This window comes from Symphalangus syndactylus, chromosome 20 (genome assembly GCF_028878055.3).
Source record: "Symphalangus syndactylus isolate Jambi chromosome 20, NHGRI_mSymSyn1-v2.1_pri, whole genome shotgun sequence".
Taxonomy (NCBI): Eukaryota; Metazoa; Chordata; class Mammalia; order Primates; family Hylobatidae; genus Symphalangus; species Symphalangus syndactylus.
Genome location: NC_072442.2, coordinates 43,815,843 through 43,834,180, shown reverse-complemented (window position 1 = coordinate 43,834,180; position 18,338 = coordinate 43,815,843). Strand labels below are relative to the sequence as shown.

Below are 18,338 nucleotides of genomic sequence, written 5' to 3'. Positions count from 1 at the left end.
CCTAAGCCCCCCAAGTAGCTGGGACTACAGGTGTGTGCCACCAAGTCCAGCTAATTTCTTTGTATTTTTTGTAGAGATAGGGTTTCACTATGTTACCCAGGCTGGTCTCAAACTCCTGACCTCAAGTGATCTGCCCACCTTGGCCTCCCAAAGTGCTGAAATTACAGATGTGAGCCACCGTGCCCAGCCTATCCTTGACTTCCTTTTAGCCACTTAATCATCATCTCAAAGTTATGCCATTTCCATCTCTTAATTATCTTTTCTACCCTTCCTTTCCACCAATACATGGATTCTCTTAGGGACTTCCCTTTTTTTTTTTTTTTTGAGACGGAGTCTCGCTCTGTTACCCAAGCTGGAGTGCAGTGGCATGATTTCAGCTCACTGCAACCTCTGCTTCCCAGGTTCAAGCAATTCTTCTGCCTCAGACTCCCAAGTAGCTGGGACTACAGGCACGTGCCACCACGCCCGGCAATTTTTGTATTTTTAGTAGAGATGGGACTTCACCATATTGGCCAGGCTGGTCTCGAACTCCTGACCTGGTGATCTGCCCGCCTCGGCCTCCCAAAGTGCTGGGATTACAGGCATGAGACACTACGCCCAGCTGGATTTCTTTACTGGCTCTACCAGCCTCTACAGTGTAGCAGGTAATCTTACTAAGAACAGATCTCATCATGTCAATCACTTCCTTAAAACCCTTCAATCGCTCCTCCTATTAATTAGCCTTAAAATAAAATCCAAACCTCATAACACAGCATCCTGCCTACATATTTGGTCTGTTTTTCTTTTTCTTTTTTTTTTTTTTTTTTTTTTGAGACAGAGTCTCACTCTGTCACCCAGGCTGAAGTGCAGTGGCGCAATCTCAGCTCACTGCAATGTCCACCTCCCAGGTTCAAGCGATTCTCCTGCCTCGGCCTCCTGAGTGGCTGGGATTACAGGCACGTCACCACGCCTAGCTACTTTTTGTATTTTTAGTAGAGATGGAGGTTTCACCATGTGGGTCAGGCTGGTCTCGAACTCCTGACCTCATGATCCACCTGCCTCAGCCTCCCAAAGTGTTGGGATTACAGGCGTGAGCCACCACACCCGGCCTTGTTTTTTTTTTCTTTTTTGAGACAGGGTCTCACTCTGTCACCCATACTGGAGTTCAGTGGTGTGATCTCAGCTCACTGCAACCTCTGCCTCCCAGGCTGAAGTGATCTTCCCAACCTCGGCCTCTTGCGTATCTGGGACCACAGGCGTATACCACCATGCCCAGCTAATCTTTTATATTTTTAGTAGAGACGGGGTTTTGCCCTGTTGCCCAAACTGGTCTTGAACTCCTGGATGCAAATAATCCACTCGCCTCGGCCTCCCAACCTGCTGGGATTACAGGTGTGAGCCACCAAGCCCAGCCGGTCTTTTTTCGTCTTACTCTTCTTCTCAGACCAGATTCGCACTCCATGCTCACATTTCCAAGTCTTTTTTACTGGCTACACTGTCTACAATGCCCTTTCCCTCCCTCTTTACTGATGAACATTTACTCTGTCCTTTAGGATTCAGTTCAGGCATCATCTACCAGAAAGCCTTACTTGGGCACACCAGGCTGAAGTGTTTCATCTGTCTGATAGCACTGGCATAGTATCTTTTTTTTTTTTTGAGATGGAGTCTCACTCTGTTGCCCAGGCTGGAGTGCAGTGGCACGATCTCAGCTCACTGCAACCTCCACCTCCCAGGTTCAAGTGATTCTCCTGCCTCAGCCTCCCAAGTAGCTGGGATTACAGGCACACATCACCGTGCCCGGCTAATTTTTGTGTTTTTAGTAGAGACGGGGTTTCATCATGTTGGCCAGGATGGTCTCGATCTCCTTACCTCATGATCCACCCGCCTAAGCCTTCCAAAGTGCTGGGATTACAGGTATGAGCCACCACACCTGGACAGCATAGTATCTTACTATGTACTTTAAGTATCCATGCACCTCACTTGTTTCCCATAGTTTTTGGGCAGGACTCAGTGTCTTTTTTGTTGTTTTTTGAGACAGGGTCTCGCTCTGTCACCCAAGCTGGAGTGCAGTGGCTCCATTGTGGCTCACTACGGCAGCTTCAACCTCCTGGGCTCAAGTGATCCTCCCACCTTAGTTTCCCAAGTAACTGGGACTATAGGTGCATGCCATCATACTTTTTTTTTTTGAGATGGAGTCTCGTTCTGTCGCCAAGCTGGAGTGCTGTGGCACCATCTTGGCTCACTGCAAGCTCTGACTCCCTGGATCAAGCAATTCTCCTGCCTCAGCCTCCCGAGTAGCTGGGACTACAGGCACCTGCCACCACGCCCAGCTAATTTTTGTATTTTTAGTAGAGACAGGGTTTCACCATGTTGGCCAGGATGGTCTCGATCTCCTGACCTCGTGATCCACCCGCCTCGGCCTCCCAAAGTACTGAGATTAGAGGCATGAGCCACCGCACCCGGCCATACTTATCTAATTTTTAAATTTTTTTGTAGAGATGGGGGTCTCACTATGTTGCCCAGGCTGGTCTCAAACTCCTGGGCTCAAGCAATTCTCCCACCTTGGCCTCCCAAAGGGCTAGGATTACAGGTTAAGAGCCACCATACCTGGCCAAGAATTAGTGTTTTATTCATGCCATAGTGCCAACACCTAGAATAGCTTCTCTCTATAGAAAATATTAATAGATCATCAATAATAGATTCTTCTCTTTTCTTCCCTTACGTAACTTGGTTAAAGTCATATAGTTAGAAAGTGGCAGAGTTGGCCGGGCGCGGTGGCTCATGCCTGTAATCCCAGCACTTTGGGAGGCCGAGGCGGGCAGATCACGAGGTCACGAGATCAAGACCATCCTGGCTAACACAGTGAAACATCGTCTCTACTAAAAAGTACAAAAAATTAGCTGGGCGTGGTGGCAGGCGCCTGTAGTCCCAGCTACTTGGGAGGCTGAGTCAGGATAATGGCGTGTACCCAGGAGGTGGAGCTTGTAGTGAGCCAAGATCGTGCCACTGCACTCCAGCCTGGGCAACACAGCGAGACTCTGTCTCAAAAAAAAAAAAAAAAAAAAAAAAAAGTGGCAGAGTTGTGTCGTGTGTTAACTAAAGGCTAAATCTAAAGCCTATGCCCTTTCCACAATGCCATATTACTCTTCAACCCAGACAGATGCCATCACTTTCACTGGTGACATGGAGTTGAGATTCAGGAAAATAAAACACACACACTGACCTGTGCAGTGACTGGTGGCCCAGCAAACAGGGCCTTGTATGCAGAGGCAGCAACAGACAAAGCCCCCTTCACCAGTCCTCCAGCAATGCTGCTCCCATGATGGTGCCTGTAGAGGAAAACCAAATTATCTCCCCAAACACAAATCATTACCTTTTTACAAGATAATCTGGGCTCTAATCCTTGGAAGAAAATAAGATTTCCTTAAGAGAAAAAAATCAGATGGAAAAAGAGAACACGATTGCTTTCATTATCAGCTTTATAGCTACAAATCATGGTTTGATAGAGGGCCCAGCTCTACTGGTGCAAGATATGGGCACTGCAGGAAACACACCACTCTGGTAACCATGACGGCTCTCATTCCTAGCTGAAAATTAATGTGATCGAGGACACACCAGGATATCAACAGTTTGTCTGCTCAATTATTCTCTCAGAGAAAACACCTTGCAAAGGAAATGTGATTCTCTGGACACTGGCCTAATATGAGTGGGAGCAGAGAACCAGGTATGTCCAAGAAAAAATTATTTAAATGTATACTGGGCTTAACCTTTCTGCCTTTTCCCCAGTGCTAAGAGTGAGGTAATTTGGGGACATTATTTCCTTGTCTGGAACATAAGACACTCTTTTTTTTTTTTTTTGAGACGGAGTCTTTCTCTGTCCCCAAGGCTGGAGTGCAGTGGCGCGATCTCGGCTCACCGCAACCTCCACCTCCTGGGTTCACACCATTCTCCTGCCTCAGCCTCCCAAGTAGCTGGGACTACAGGCGCCCGCCACCACGCCCGGCTAATTTTTTGTATTTTTAGTAGAGACGGGGTTTCACCGTGTTAGCCAGGATGGTCTCGATCTCCTGACCTCGTGATCCGCCCGCCTCGGCCTCCCAAAGTGCTGGGATTACAGGCTTCAGCCACCGCGCTCGGCCTAAAACACTCTTTTTTTTTTTGATGTTGTTTCACTTGTCAGCCAGGCTGGAGTGCAATGGTGCAATCTCAGCTCACTGCAACCTCCGCCTCCTGGGTTCAAGCAATTCTCCCACCTCAGCCTCCTGAGTAGCTGGGATTACAGGCGCCCACCACCATGCCTATCTAATTTTTGTATTTTTAGTAGAGACGGGGTTTCGCTATGTTGGCCAGGTTGATCTTGAACTCCTGACCTCATGATCCACCCGCCTCGGCCTCCCAAATAGAACATTCTTTTTTTTTTTTGAGACGGAGTCTCGCTGTGTCGCCCAGGCTGGAGTGCAGTGGCGCAATCTTGGCTCACTGCAAGCTCCGCCTCCCGGGTTCACGCCATTCTCCTGCCTCAGCCTCTCCGAGTAGCTGGGACTACAGGCGCCCGCCACCACGCCCGGCTAATTTTTTTGTATTTTTAGTAGAGACGGGGTTTCACCGTGGTCTCGATCTCCTGACCTCGTGATCCACCCGCCTCGGCCTCCCAAAGTGCTGGGATTACAAGCGTGAGCCACTGCGCCCGGTCCCAAATAGAACACTCTTAAACATCAGCTTTAGCTGTTTGTTCAGTGTCGCTCAAAGCCTTTAGAAGAAACAAGAACAAGAAGGAACGAGGGCTCCGTTTCTCTGCTCTCTGAAGATGGGTACATACTGTGAGAGGCCCTTTTGAGCAGAAGGAATACGAGAATATCCACCTGCTTCTGAAAAAAGAGACTGCACAAGGTTGTTACCTTGAGTGGTCATAGCTCTTCTGTCTGCTGTTTACAAGTCCTGATGAGCCTCTGCGCTCTAAAAGCAAAAGAGCTGTTGGTTAGACGCAGCATCCATAAGCACCTACTGTTTCCTAACTCACAGCAAGGCTATTATTGAGGCAGGTGGCAATCTGATCACAGTGTTTGAAGTCTTTTTTTTTTTTTTTTTAAGTATTTGGGAAGTTTTAAGGGTAGTTTAAGTGATAAGGAGAAACTGTCCAGAAATGCAATGCAAGATGACTGTTTATTGAATCAGAAAAATCAACTCTATAATCCTAACACACTGATATATTTTGTAGTAAGAAAACAGACTCTCAGCCATTAGAAACCTGCTGAACTGCTAGTCAGGAAAGGTGGACATGGAGCTGGAATCTAGACTGTTTGGCTCCAAAGCCTGTGTTCTTTCCACTACCTCTATGAGGTCTAACGATATATTCAGCCAGATAATAGAAATTAGAGTATGCAGGAGGGGCATGGAGAGAGTGAAGGGCAAGATTTTTTTGTTTGTTTTTTTTTAGACGGAGTCTCGCACTGTTGCCTGGGCTGGAGTGCAACGGTGCGATCTCGGCTCACTCCAACCTCCGCCTCCCAGGTTGATGTGATTCTCCTGCCTCAGCGTCCCAAGTAGCTGGGATTACAGGTGCCCGCCACCATGTCCGGCTAATTTTTGCTATTTTTTGGTAGAGACAGGGTTTCACTATGTTGGCCAGGTTGGTCTTGAACTCCTGACCCTATGATCCGCCTGCCTTGGCCTCCTAAAGTGTTGGGATTACAGGTGTGAGCCACCATGCCCAGCCTGTGAAGGGCAAGTTTCTAAAAACTGCCAAGAATCACGAAGAGAGAGAGACTATTTATACCTGGTTTCCATTAGACAGGAGCAGAGAAAATGAGAAAAAGCTTAGGCTGATCATTACCTCCTCTGATCTGATCAGGGACTGAAGAAACTTCTGGTATGGTAACTGGTAAATCCACTCCTGGGGAACCATGATGAGGTACACAAGGAGGGCTCCTTTCAGAAAGACACAATATGGAAAATAAATTGAAAAGGCACTTATGGCAACAGTGGAGAAATAGTAAACACAGCACAGCAGTGCCAAATTCTCTACAGAGGCTTCACATTTCTGATCCAGATCACATGTCTGGATTTAGGGTTCCATCATAAGGGCTACCTTCTACCCCATTTTCCTCTTTAGCCACAGGCAAGCTAGAAATGTTGGCTTCAGTCTGGTCATGTCCTACCTATATCAAGTGGTGTCAATAAACGGAAATGTCTAGCTTTTGGGGAGAATGGTTTACATTATAGTCAAGGCTCCAGCATTTTTCCTACTATTAGGAGACAAGAATGATTCAGATAGATTCACCAGAGAATTAAAAATAATTGGTTTGGTTTTATAGTGTTTTTTTCCCATAATGGATTTAACTTCCTAATTATGGCTGTTTTGGTTGAGTTTTTGCTGCCTTTACTGAAGAGTCAATGAAACAAGGAGGGAAGGTCCAGGGATGTTTGTGTTTAAAAACTGGCTCTCAGCCAGGCATAGTGGCTCACACCTGTAATCCCAGCATTTTAGGAGACCCAGGCAGTTGGATTGCTTAAGGCCAGGAGTTCAAGACCAGCCTGGACAACGTGGCAAAACCCCACTTCTACAGTAAATACATAAATTAGCTGGGTGTGGTGGCCCACGCCTATAGTCCCAGCTACTCAGAGGGCCGATGTGGGAGGATTGCTTGAGCCTCAGAGGCAGAGGTGGCAGTGAGCCAAGATTGTGCCACTGCACTCCAGCCTGGGCAATAGAGTGAGACCCTATCTCAAAAAAAAAAAAAAAAAAAAAAAAAACACAACCAGCTCTCAATAATCAAAATATAAGCAGACAGACTATACTCAGATAATTTAAGGCCAACTAAAATATTTCTTTAAATCCAGAATCCACAAATACTGGGAAATACAACTTTTATTCATCTAAATTCAGACTTTACTATGGAAAATAGTCTCTTTCCATACTGAGGAAAAAACAGGTTTTGAGATCAGGTCGGTGCCTCTCTTTATTTCACCTCTGAAGAACACCCCAGCTGCGGGGGCTGTGAGTGGTACCTGGGCAGTGGCGGTGGAAGCTCCACTACCTCTGGGATTAGGGGCACTGTTTCCAGAGTCTGCGAGGTCGTGAGGATGTCACTTATGCTGTGCTCCTGTGGCTGGTTCTCCCCTCCAGGGAGTCTCTCCCCAGCCTCAGCTGGTTCCTGCCCAGCCTCAACCCCAGGCTCGCCTTCAGCACCTCGCTCCAGGCCTGGCTGTGAGAGCGCAGAGCTGTACATGGAATCCCCCAGGGGGCGGCTGGTATCAAAGCACTCAGGCAGGATGATGATGTAATCCTCTGAGGAAGCAGAGGACTGACTTTGAACTTCATCTCTGAGCTCATCCTCCTCCTCCTCCTCCTCTTCCTCCTCCTCCTCCTCCATGACAGCTTCTTCCTCAGTGATATGGACAATCTCCTCCCTCTCATCTCCAAGTGGTCCTTCTTCAGGCAAGGCAAATTTCACTAAAGGATGAAAGCAACCAATTTTAAGGTGGAAGCTAAAAGAAGGCCTAAGTACTATCCTTACTTGGTAAAGCCTTGTGGATCATGAGCTAGAATTATGAAAGCCAGAAGAGAGAGAAGAACTAAAGGGAAGGGCTGGTTCTGGAACCATGACCATATTCTAAGTTTGAAGACTATGCAAAACAAAATAGAATCAAAGCTCACAGAAACAAGGTAGGCAGAAACACCCAGGCTTGCAAGAAGCTCTATGAATCATAAAAGGAGGCAGCTCCATCCCTTCCCTTTTCCTTTTTATGTGATGGTTAATATACTGAGTAGAGTTTAAACCAAAACTGATACACTAACAGTGCTATAAAAAGAGGAAAAGCTAGGAGATGAGTATTGCAGGATTATATGCCTATCTCCTCCTCTTCTTTACAAAGATGATGCAGTCATGGGAGAAAACTGGCCAATCATGTTTGAGGGGGTAAAAAAAGGATATAAAAAAGCTACCCAGGGCCGGGCGCAGTGGCTCACCCTTGTAATCCCAGCACTTTGGGAGGCCGATGTGGGTGGATCACAAGGTCAGGAGATCAAGGGCATCCTGGCTAACATGGTGAAACCCCATCTCTACTAAAAATACAAAAAAATTAGCTGGGCGTGGTAGCGGGCACCTATAGTGCCAGCTATTTGGGAGGCTGAGGCAGGAGAATGGCATGAACCTGGGAAGGCAGAGGTTGCAGTCAGCCGAGACCACGCTGCTGCACTCCAGCCTGGGTGACAGAGACTGTGTCCCAAAAAAAAAAAAAAAAAAAGCTACCCAGGCCATGTGTGGTGGCTTATGCCTAAAATCCCAGCATGTTGGGAGGCCAAGGCAGGCAGACTGCTTGAGCTTAGGAGTTCGAGACCAGCCTGGGCAACATGGCGAAATCCCATCTCTACAGAAAAAAAAAAAAAATTTTAGCTCATTGTGGTGGCACGTGGCTGTGGTTCCAGTTGCTTGGGAAACAGAGGTAGGAGGAGCCCAGGATGTTGTGGCTGCAATGAGCCATAAACTTGCTACTCGCACCTTAGCCTGGGCGACAGTGAGACCTTATCTCAAAAAAAAAAAAAAAAATTCCCCATAAATCCTATCAAATAACAGCTGTGAACATTTTGGTATTGTCTTTCCAGAGCTTTTTGTTATGTATTTGTACACACATGTGGAAAAAAAATAAAGATATACATGACTGATTGATTTGAGATGGAGTCTCACTCTGTTGCCCAGGCTGAAGTGCAGTAGCATGATCTTGGCTCACTGCAAGCTCCGCCTCCCAGGTTCACGCCATTCTCCTGCCTCAGCCTCCTGAGTAGCTGGGACTACAGGTGTGCCCGCCACCACACCCAGCTTATTTTTTGTATTTTTAGTAGAGATGGGGTTTCACCGTGTCAGCCAGGATGGTCTTGATCTCCTGACCTCATGAGCCACCCGCCTCGGCCTCCCAACGTGCTGGGATTACAGGTATGAGCCACCGCACCTGGCCACATGTACACTTTATTATTATTTTTTTAGACGGAGTCTCGCTCTGTCACCCAGGCTGGAGTGCAGTGGCGGGATCTCGGCTCACTGCAACCTCTGCTTCCTGGGTTCAAGCAATTCTCCTGCCTCAGCGTCTTGAGTAGCTGGATCACAGGCACACGCTACCACGCCCAGCTAATTTTTGTATTTTTAGTAGAGATGGGGTTTCACCATGTTGGTCAGGCTGGTCTCAAACTCCTGAGCTCGTGATCTGCCCGCCTCGGCCTCACAAAGTGCTGGGATTACAGGCATGAGCCACTGCGCCTGGCCTTACATGTATACTTTAAACAAAAGTAAGATAAATAATATTTAAAGATATAGGTCAAATTTGATTATAATAAAGAGATTCTCCAATATTATTTTGACACAGTTTATTTGAATTTTTGGATACTTCTTAAAATATATGCTATTGGTTCTATCTATCTGATACCTAGAAGTTTCTGTTATAAAGGTATTTATTCCTTTTTTTTTTTTGAGACGGAGTTTCACTCTTGTTGCCAGGCTGGAGTGCAATGGCGCCACCTCGGCTAATCACAGCCTTCGCCTCCCGAGTTAAAGTGATTCTCTTGCCTCAGCCTCCCAAGTACCTGGGATTACAGGCATGTAATCCCAGGCATGTAGCCACCACGCCCGGCTAAGTTTTTGTATTTTTAGTAGAGATGGGGTTTCTCCATGTTGGTCAGGCTGGTCTCGAACTCCCAACCTCAGGTGATCCACCCACCTCAGCCTCATAAAAGTGCTGGGATTACAAGGGTGAGCCACCGCGCCCAGCCTATAAAGGTATTTATTACAGCAGAATTTAACCTTGAGAAACTTTGTTGGTACTCCTGCTTCTATCCACTGTTTCTGGGACTGCTGCCCTTGGAGAAAGCAGACAACTAGGCTGCCCATAGGGGTCTCTGCTAAGGAGCTCTGTCAAATTACAGGAAGATTCCTTACTGCAGAATCCAGGCAGCACAACTGGCTGCTATTCCACTGTGGAATGCAGCTGTAATTCTGCCCCTGAGAAGATGGAGAAATGAGTATGGTGGCTTCTTTGCTCCTGATGCTCTAATTAGAACAGTCAGGTAGCATACGTAGAGTTTAAAGACACACACAAGATCAGAATTTCTTTTTTCTTTTTTTTTTTTTTTGAGACAGAGTCTCGCTTTGTCGCCCAGGCTGGAGTGCAGTGGCACGATCTTGGCTCACTGCAAGCTCCGCCTCCCGGGTTCACGCCATTCTCCTGCCTCAGCCTCCCAAGTAGCTGGGACTACAGGCACCCGCCACCTCGCCAGGCTAATTTTTTGTATTTTTAGTAGAGACGGGATTTCACCATGTTAGCCAGGATGGTCTCGATCTCCTGACCTTGTGATCCGCCCGCCTCGGCCTCCCAAAGTTCTGGGATTACAGGCTTGAGCCACCACGCTCCGCCAAGATCGGAACTTCTAACTAAGATCACTCTCCCTTCAGTCTCAGTGAAGAAGAGGACATCTAACTAGTCAAGTCTGGAAGTCACAATTCAGGTGCCACCCTGCTAGGTGAGGGAAATGCAAGGACACTCACTCTGCAAGGACTTCTGTCTGCAAGGAGGGTTGTGGTCTGGGGCAGCATCCAAGGTAAGGGATCGGATTACTGTCTCACACACAAACTGGGTCCCACTCAGGTCTTCTTCTGCTTCCTCCACAGAAGCAATATTCTCAGCCTTCCTCTTTACTGACACCATAGAATCTGAAAGACACACGAACCTTGTCTGCACTTGGTGTTTAAAGTGCTGAGGAACATTCACCAGTCATTACCCATGCTAAAACTAAACCAAGGAATAGCCGCTATGTGTGCCACGTGAAGGTGAGGAGACTTCAAAACACGAGATGCTACAGAAAGAAAGCGCATTTACGTGCTAAAGTAGGGTCAGTAGGGGATAGCTGTAAAATAGGGTATGATATGGAAAGGGAGGATGCAAATACTTTAAAAATGTTTAATCCCTTACCAGGAAGTGCTTTAAATCCTGCCCCTTCATTCTCTTCCTCTATCTGCCCCAAGCCTGGCTTCTCTATTAAAGGACTGTCATGTGGCAGAGGAGACATGCAGGGAGTCATATCTGGAGAATGAAGACAGGAGAACCATCAATCAAGAGAAAGTATCATATCATCAATAGTCAGTGTCCAGAAGTAGCAGTTCGTGGGCTTTTTGCCTCCTGCAGACCAAGATATGCTTTGAGGTCTGTTACAAAAAATTTCTCCAGACCAGTAAGTATGCAAAATATCTCAGAACAATCAATGCAGGCAGAATCACAGTTATTTAGCCTGGAAAGCTGTGGCCAAGACACAAAACCATGAACATAAAGGAACAAAAGGACACAAATATGTAGAGGAAAAAGAAGAGAAGAGGATTGCTTTATAGTGGAAAAGCCTTGCACGAATTTGTTTTATTGCTTTTTTTTTTTATTTATTTATTTTTTTTTGAGATGGAGTCTTGCTCTGTCACCCAGGCTAGAATGCAGTGGCATAATCTCGGCTCACTGCAACCTCTGCCTCCCGGGTTCAAGCAACTCTCTAACTCAGCCTCCCGAGTAGCTGGGATTACAGGCACCTGCCACTACGCTGGGCTAATTTTTGTATTTTTAGTAGAGATGGGGTTTCACCATCTTGGCCAGGCTGGTCTTGAACTTCTGACCTTGTGATCCACCCGCCTTGGCCTCCCAAGGTGCTGGGATTACAGGCGTGAGCCACCATGCCCAGCCTCTTTTTTTTTGTTGTTTTTTGAGATTGGGTTTCACTCTGTCGTCCAGGCTGGAGAGCAGTGGCACAATCCTGGCTCACTGCAGCCTCTGCCTCCTGGGATCAGGAGATTCTCCCACTTCAGTCTCCCTGGTAGCTGGGACCACAGGTACAGGCCACCATGCCGAACTGATTTTTTTTTTTTTTTTTTTTTTGAGATGGAGTTTTGCTCTTGTTGTCCTGACTGGAGTGCAATGGTGCAATCTCAGCTCACTGCAACCTCCACCTTCTGGGTTCAAGCAATTCTCCTGCCTCAGCCTCCCGAGTAGTTGGGATTACAGGCATGTGCCACGATGCCAGGCTAATTTTGTATTTTTAGTAGAGAAGGGGTTTCTCCATGTTGGTCAGGCTGGTCTCAAACTCCTGACCTCAGGTGATCTGCCCGCCTCGGCTTCCCAAAGTGCTGGGATTACAGGCGTGAGCCACCGTGCCTGGCCACACCCAGCTAATTTTTAAAAGTAATTTTTGTAGAGATGGGGGTTTCACCATGTTGCCCAGGCTGGTCTCAAACCCTGGCCTCAAGTGATCCTCCTGCCTTGGCCTCCCAAAGAGCTAGAATTATAGACACGAGCCACCATGCCCAACATGTTGTTGCTTTTGACAAAGGACAGGAAAGAAGGAAAACGGATCCATGATTGCTGCTTTACTGTCCTATTGTGGGAGAAATCCTTGCCATTTCCTCAGAATAAAACACTACCAGTGTCTAGGCTGTGGTACTTTTGTGCCTATTAGTAAGATGAACAAGATGAAATGAGTGACATTCTTACCCACAGGGGTGTTGTGGGGCACTCTCTCCAACTCTTGAACAATGTTTATATCCAACAGCTCAAAGGACAGCAGGTCCTATAAAAAAAGACAATGTTAGGCTGTTTGGAGTGCATGCTGGAGCCATGTCTTGATGGGACCTGTAGACCATTTCCACATCATTTTGTATTCAACTCTGTTCAAATTCATGCCTGTCCCCAGACAAGTGAAAACAAGAAGAGTTAAATGGGGATTAGATGTTGAAATAACCCAATAGCAGGAAAGAGAAAATGCAGCAGGTATGAAGGAGAATTAGCTAGGCTGAAGTGAAGAGGCAACTAAAGGGAGTTTGTGGGGAAGTACAGGATTGAGTTCCCAATTCAAAGAGGAAACATCTAGATTACAAACTTGCTTCCATGGGTGATCTCCTTCCCATTAAATATACCTGACTAGATCAAAGTGGGCATATCTCTGATTTCCTGATTACCGCCTATGGCTCTACCACCTTCTCTCCTGTGCTCTCTCCCTCTGTCCCTTGCCCTTCAAAGTGCTGAATCTTCCACCTGGGCAGTCAGAAGATCCACAGATGGGATGTAGAGCTCCCTCTCACTGGCAACATTTTTTGCCTTCTGTGGGATGCAGGCTGCTGTCCCTTCTGTCTGCTCAGTCACTTCACCAAGCTGTCTTTCTTCTTTAGCCAGAAGAAAAGCTTCCTATAGAGACAAACCATTGAGACAAATTTTAGGCCTTCAACAGAACTGAAGAGGCAGGCTGATAATGCCCCCAAAAATAAAAACGCTGCTGTACCTCCATATTTTAAAAAACTTAATAAATGTTTTTGATATATTTTTAGTGATAGAAAAAGCTGTAAAAACAGCAGAGAGAATTCACATTCACCCAGCTTCCCCTAATGACAACTTATATTAACTGTAATAGTCAAAACCAGAAAATTAACATTGGATAACTTTAAGCAGTAAACACTCTGCCCCACTAATACAGAGAAATTGCATTAAAAAACTGCGCACTAAGTAGCAACCAGGGCAAGACCTCATTAGTATTTAGGGAACATACACAGGGTATTTCAGGAGAGATGGATGTTAAGGAGTAAAGCTATCAGTTCAGCAGTTCCACAGGCCAGCCCAGGCCAGAAGCCCCTTTTTCCCTTGTGCAGCCAACAGGCTGACCATGCAACATTACAAAGAGGTACAAAAGTATTCAGGGACTACCTGCAGCAAGACCCTAAAGACCAAAACAAACACCCTAAGGAAGAGGCCAAATATCAGCATAGAAATGTGTTGGGGCAGGGAGAGATGCTAACCTTTCAAGATTTCTGGAAAACAACCAGCTATGAGTGGGTTCTTTTAGTTTTAGCCATCTCCTCTCTAACTAAGATTTGGATACTAGGCCAAAGCCTGTCAGTCAATGCTCACCTCTTGCTGGCAGGTGAGATCATCAATTTTGCTTGAGCTGATCATGCCCTTTTCAATGTTATCAGGGCTCTCTTCGGAGGGGAAAGGATCTACTATGATACTGCACCAGACCCGAGGCCCAAATTGCTGGCCTTTGTGAGAAAGACGCCAATGGGAAGTATACGTTCCCTCCAAGGCTGGGGCAATGAACTCTACAGATACAACTCCCACATGGCCGGCCTTGAGGCAGGGAACCAAAACATCCTTCTTTTCTGTGGAAGCCAAAGTCAGGTTTCCCCACATGAACTTGAGCTGAAAAGAACAGTAAGAAGAGAAAGCAAGCTTGTCAGCTGAGCACTCTGCCACTTCAAATCACCTCATCTTCGCATTTTGTGGGAAAAATTACCTTTGTGTCTGCACTCCACTTTACATTTCCCGTATTTTTCATCCTCCAGTGTTTGATAAACTTGGTTCCTGGCTGAAGGTGAGTCCCATCAGGCAAATTCTCATCCACAAATGCTGCACTGAGCATTGGCATAACGGGGGTATAGGGCTGCAAAGGGAGTCTGAACAGAAATTCATATGCTTAGTCACTTGCTGTTGGGTGTGAAGGCTTCTGAATACCTCACACTAGCTTGAGAGTCTGACTGTGACTCTTGAAAATGTACTAACCCATTTGCCTTAAAAATAATACTGATATTACTAGTATAGGACCACATATTAGAAACAATAAATTTTCTGACAAACTTAAAACAATAAAACAAAACAGAGGATAGGTCTCACTCCTGAGCTTAAAAAGTCATGGTAAGAGTAATTAAAGGGGCCTATAAATACAACACCTAGAGAGTCAGGCTTTTAAAACATTTGTTTCTTTTGCTTCAATTGCAGATTGCCTCCAATGAAGAGAGGGACCCCGCCATTCTGAACTTTAGTGGTTTCTATCTTTCTGAAGAAGGAAACAAAACAAGTGTCAAAAATAACTGCCAAACTTGGCCAGGCACGGTTGCTCACGCCTGTCATCCCAGCACTTTGGGAGGCCAAGGCAGATGGATCACGAGGTCAGGAGGTCGAGACCATCCTGGCTAACATGGTGAAACCCTGTCTCTACTAAAAAATACAAAAAATTAGCTGGGCGTGGTGGCGGGCACCTGTAGTCCCAGCTACTCGGGAGGCTGAGGCAGGAGAATGGCGTGAACCCAAGAGGTGGAGCTTGCAGTGAGCCGAGATCGTGCCACTGCACTCCAACCTGGGCAACAGGCGAGACTCCAAGACTCTGTCTCAAAAACAAAACAAACAAACAAAAAACTACCAAAACACCCTTTAATAATACTAAGACCAGGCCAGGCAGGCGCAGTGGCTCACGCCTGTAATCTCAGCACTTCGGGAGGCCAAGGCGGGTGGATTCATGAGGTCAGGAGTTTGAGACCAGCCTGACCAACAGGATGAAACCCCGTCTCTACTGAAAAAATACAAAAATTAGCCGGGCATGGTGGCACGCACCTGTAATCCTAGCTACTTAGGAGGCTGAGGCACGAGAATCACTTGAACCTGGGAGGCGGAGGTTGCAGTGAGCCTAGATCATGCCACTGCACTCCAGCCTGGGCGACAGAGTGAGACTCCATCTCAAAAAAAAAAAAAAAAAAAAAAAAAAAAAAAAAGCCGGGTGCTGTGGCTCACGCTTGTAATCCCAACACTTTGGGAGGCCAAGGCGGGCGGATCACGAGGTCAAGGGATCGAGACCATCCTGGCTAACATGGTGAAACCCCATCTCTACTAAAAATACAAAAAATTAGCCAGGCGTGCTGGTGGGTGCTCGTAGTCCCAGCTACTCAGGAGGCTGAGGCAGGAGAATGGCGTGAACCTGAAGGCAGAGCTTGCAGTGAGCCGAGATCGCACCACTGCACTCCCGCCTGGGCGACAGAGCAAGACTCTGTCTCAAAAAACAAACAAAAAACAAAAAAAATACTATGACCAGATAATGGAAAGTTTTAAAGATTTGGGTGTTAAGGGCTACCAATAAATAAGACGGAAGTTGGTTGAAGTTCCAGTTTCAGAGAGCTGGGCCTAAAGTTTTGGCTCCCACCCCAGCCCTGGGCTTACATCAGGGTATTAGACTGCAGCAAGCTCTCAGGTCGGCCTAAAGGAGACTTGGGGCTCTGGAGTCCATGGATTGAATTCCACAGGTGAATTTTCCTATGGAGTTTAAGCTGCTTTTTAAGTTCCTTGACCTCTGCTTTACGTTGTTTCTTCTCAGCTCGCAACCTTTGCTTTTCTGCTTTAAGAAAGTTCTTATCAACCTGTTTCTGGAGCCTGTGAGATAATAAAAGCAGGTCTTAAAAGAAAGTCACAAATAAATTCTGAAGCTATGTAGAGCCAATTGCAATCTCCATCAGTGTCAGCTTCCAGTTTAATTTCTTTTTTTGTTTTAGAATTAGGGTCTCACTCTGTCATGTAGGCTAGAGTACAGTGGTGTAATCATGGCTCCCTTCTACCTCATATTCCTGGGCTCAAGCAATCTGCTCACCTCAGACTCCCAAGTAGCTGAAACTATAGGTATGCACCACCACGCCTGGCTAATTTTTAAATTTTTTTGTAGAGGTGGGATCTTGCTATGTTGCCCAGGCTGGTCTCAAATATTTGGCTTCAAGCACTCCTCCCACCTTAGCCCCTCAAGCTGCTGAGATAACAGTTATGGGCCATTGTGCCCAGCCTACTTTAGTTTCTTAATTTCTTTTTATAGCTATTATTTCTATTTCACTAACTTTGGATAACTGTCTTCATTATTGCACACCAATTGAAAATGAGCAGAACTAAGGAGACTATCTGTAGTTTTGTGATTCACACCCTGTCACCAGAACCAAGAAGTTAATCAGAGAATAAGCATCTCCATGTAGAGGGTTTTACCTGACTTGTTCCAGAGCAGCAGGAAGACGAGGAGTAGAGTACTTTGAGTGACAGAACGGTTCAGAGGAGCCCACAATGGGTCTCCGCAACTTCAGCAGGACGTGGTTAGTGTCGTGGCCATATGGCCCTGCTTCACAATCTTCACAGATATTGTAGGATGGGCATAGGCTGTGGGGAAAGAATGGCACAATACACAATGGCAGAATAGGAAGTACCTGGGGTAGGGAGATATAAGACCATACTTCTATGTTTACTCCAGTACCAACTAGCAGGTAACCTGAGCATGCCATCTGACTATGCCATGCCTCAATTTTCCTCATTAATAAAATGAGGATAATAACACTTAACCCATATCCATTTCAAAGGAAAATCTATGGGAGGAAGGTAAGATGTGAAAGTACATGGGGCCAGGCACAGTGGCTCATGTCTGTAATCCCAGCACTTTGGGAGGCCATGGAGAGGAGGATCATTTGAGTCCAGGAGTTTGAGACTAGCCTGGGCAATATAGGGAGACCCCATCTCTAAAAAAACTAATTAAAAGGCAGCGGCCGGGTGCAGTGGCTCACACTTGTAATCCCAGCACTTTGGGAGGCCGAGGCGGGCGGATCACGAGGTCAGGAGATCGAGATAACGGTGAAACCCCGTCTCTACTAAAAATACAAAAAAAAAAATTAGCCGCGCGTGGTGGCGGGCACCTGTAGTCTCAGCTACTCGGAGAAGCCGAGGCAGGAGAACGGCGTGAACCCGGGAGGTGGAGCTTGCAGTGAGCCGAGATTGCGCCACTGCACTCCAGCCTGGGCGACAGAGCAAGACTCCGTCTCAAAATAAATAAAAGGCAGGCATGGTGGCCCGTGTCTGTGATCCCAGCTACTTGGCAGGCTGAAGTGAGAGGATTGTCTGAGCCTGGGAGGGTGAGGCTGCAGTGAACCATGATTGCACCCTGCACTCCAGCCTGGGTGACAGAGACCCTGTCACCAAAAAAAAAGGCATTTGGAACAACCGAGGAACTACCCTTAGTGATCTAATTTTGTCCGTTCAGGGGAACATAATTTTGCCTGGCTTTGCTAATCCAAATGCACATTTGAACATAACAATCTGAACAGTTACAACCCACAAAGCATGTGGGTGAAGAGTAGCTTGTGCTTCCAACTCATAGCTACAACATCTAATGCTCAGAAACAGGGTACAATTAATTTCCCTTTACCTACACAGAAAGCCAGGGAGGTAAAAGCTGTAAAGTCTATCACTAGCTAGCTACTCCCAAGCAACTGCTTACCTACACTGGTAGCGGACACCAACAATCCTTCTTTGGCAGTTGTTGCAAGCAATATGCCAGCTGAACCGGTTTTCTGGCAAAAACAATGTTTCTTCTGAAGTAGGCATTGAGACTTCTGAAGGAAAAGAACCCAAGGATGGGTTCTGGAGGACAAGCTTTTCATGTAATTTCTGTTCAAGCTTCTCAACCGTTTCTTTAACCACTTGTTCTCTGAACTAGAATATGGAGCAGAAGGTGGGGAAAAAACTCAGTTCCAATATTGGAAAAAAGTGTGAAG

At 46.5% G+C, this 18,338-nt stretch overlaps 1 protein-coding gene across 11 annotated transcripts in view; it reads right to left on the bottom strand.

The window, feature by feature from the left end:
• NBR1 (NBR1 autophagy cargo receptor) overlaps positions 1–18,338 on the bottom strand; it is a 42,560-nt gene that overhangs the window by 4,708 nt on the left and 19,514 nt on the right. For 7 of the 11 annotated variants that reach the window (XM_063629104.1, XM_063629108.1, XM_055256901.2 and 4 more), the window contains 13 exons: positions 18,062–18,276; positions 16,786–16,953; positions 15,982–16,191; positions 14,288–14,447; positions 13,903–14,193; positions 13,036–13,185; positions 12,496–12,571; positions 10,939–11,049; positions 10,515–10,679; positions 6,988–7,432; positions 5,813–5,907; positions 4,878–4,935; positions 3,203–3,308 (listed from right to left, as the gene is read on the bottom strand). In XM_063629104.1, coding sequence (XP_063485174.1) covers positions 3,203–3,308; positions 4,878–4,935; positions 5,813–5,907; positions 6,988–7,432; positions 10,515–10,679; positions 10,939–11,049; positions 12,496–12,571; positions 13,036–13,185; positions 13,903–14,193; positions 14,288–14,447; positions 15,982–16,191; positions 16,786–16,953; positions 18,062–18,276 — 2,250 coding nt within the window. The remainder of the gene's footprint in view (positions 1–3,202; positions 3,309–4,877; positions 4,936–5,812; positions 5,908–6,987; positions 7,433–10,514; positions 10,680–10,938; positions 11,050–12,495; positions 12,572–13,035; positions 13,186–13,902; positions 14,194–14,287; positions 14,448–15,981; positions 16,192–16,785; positions 16,954–18,061; positions 18,277–18,338) is intronic. The other 4 variants (XR_010118184.1, XM_063629109.1, XM_055256904.2 and 1 more) reach the window with 4 other exon arrangements.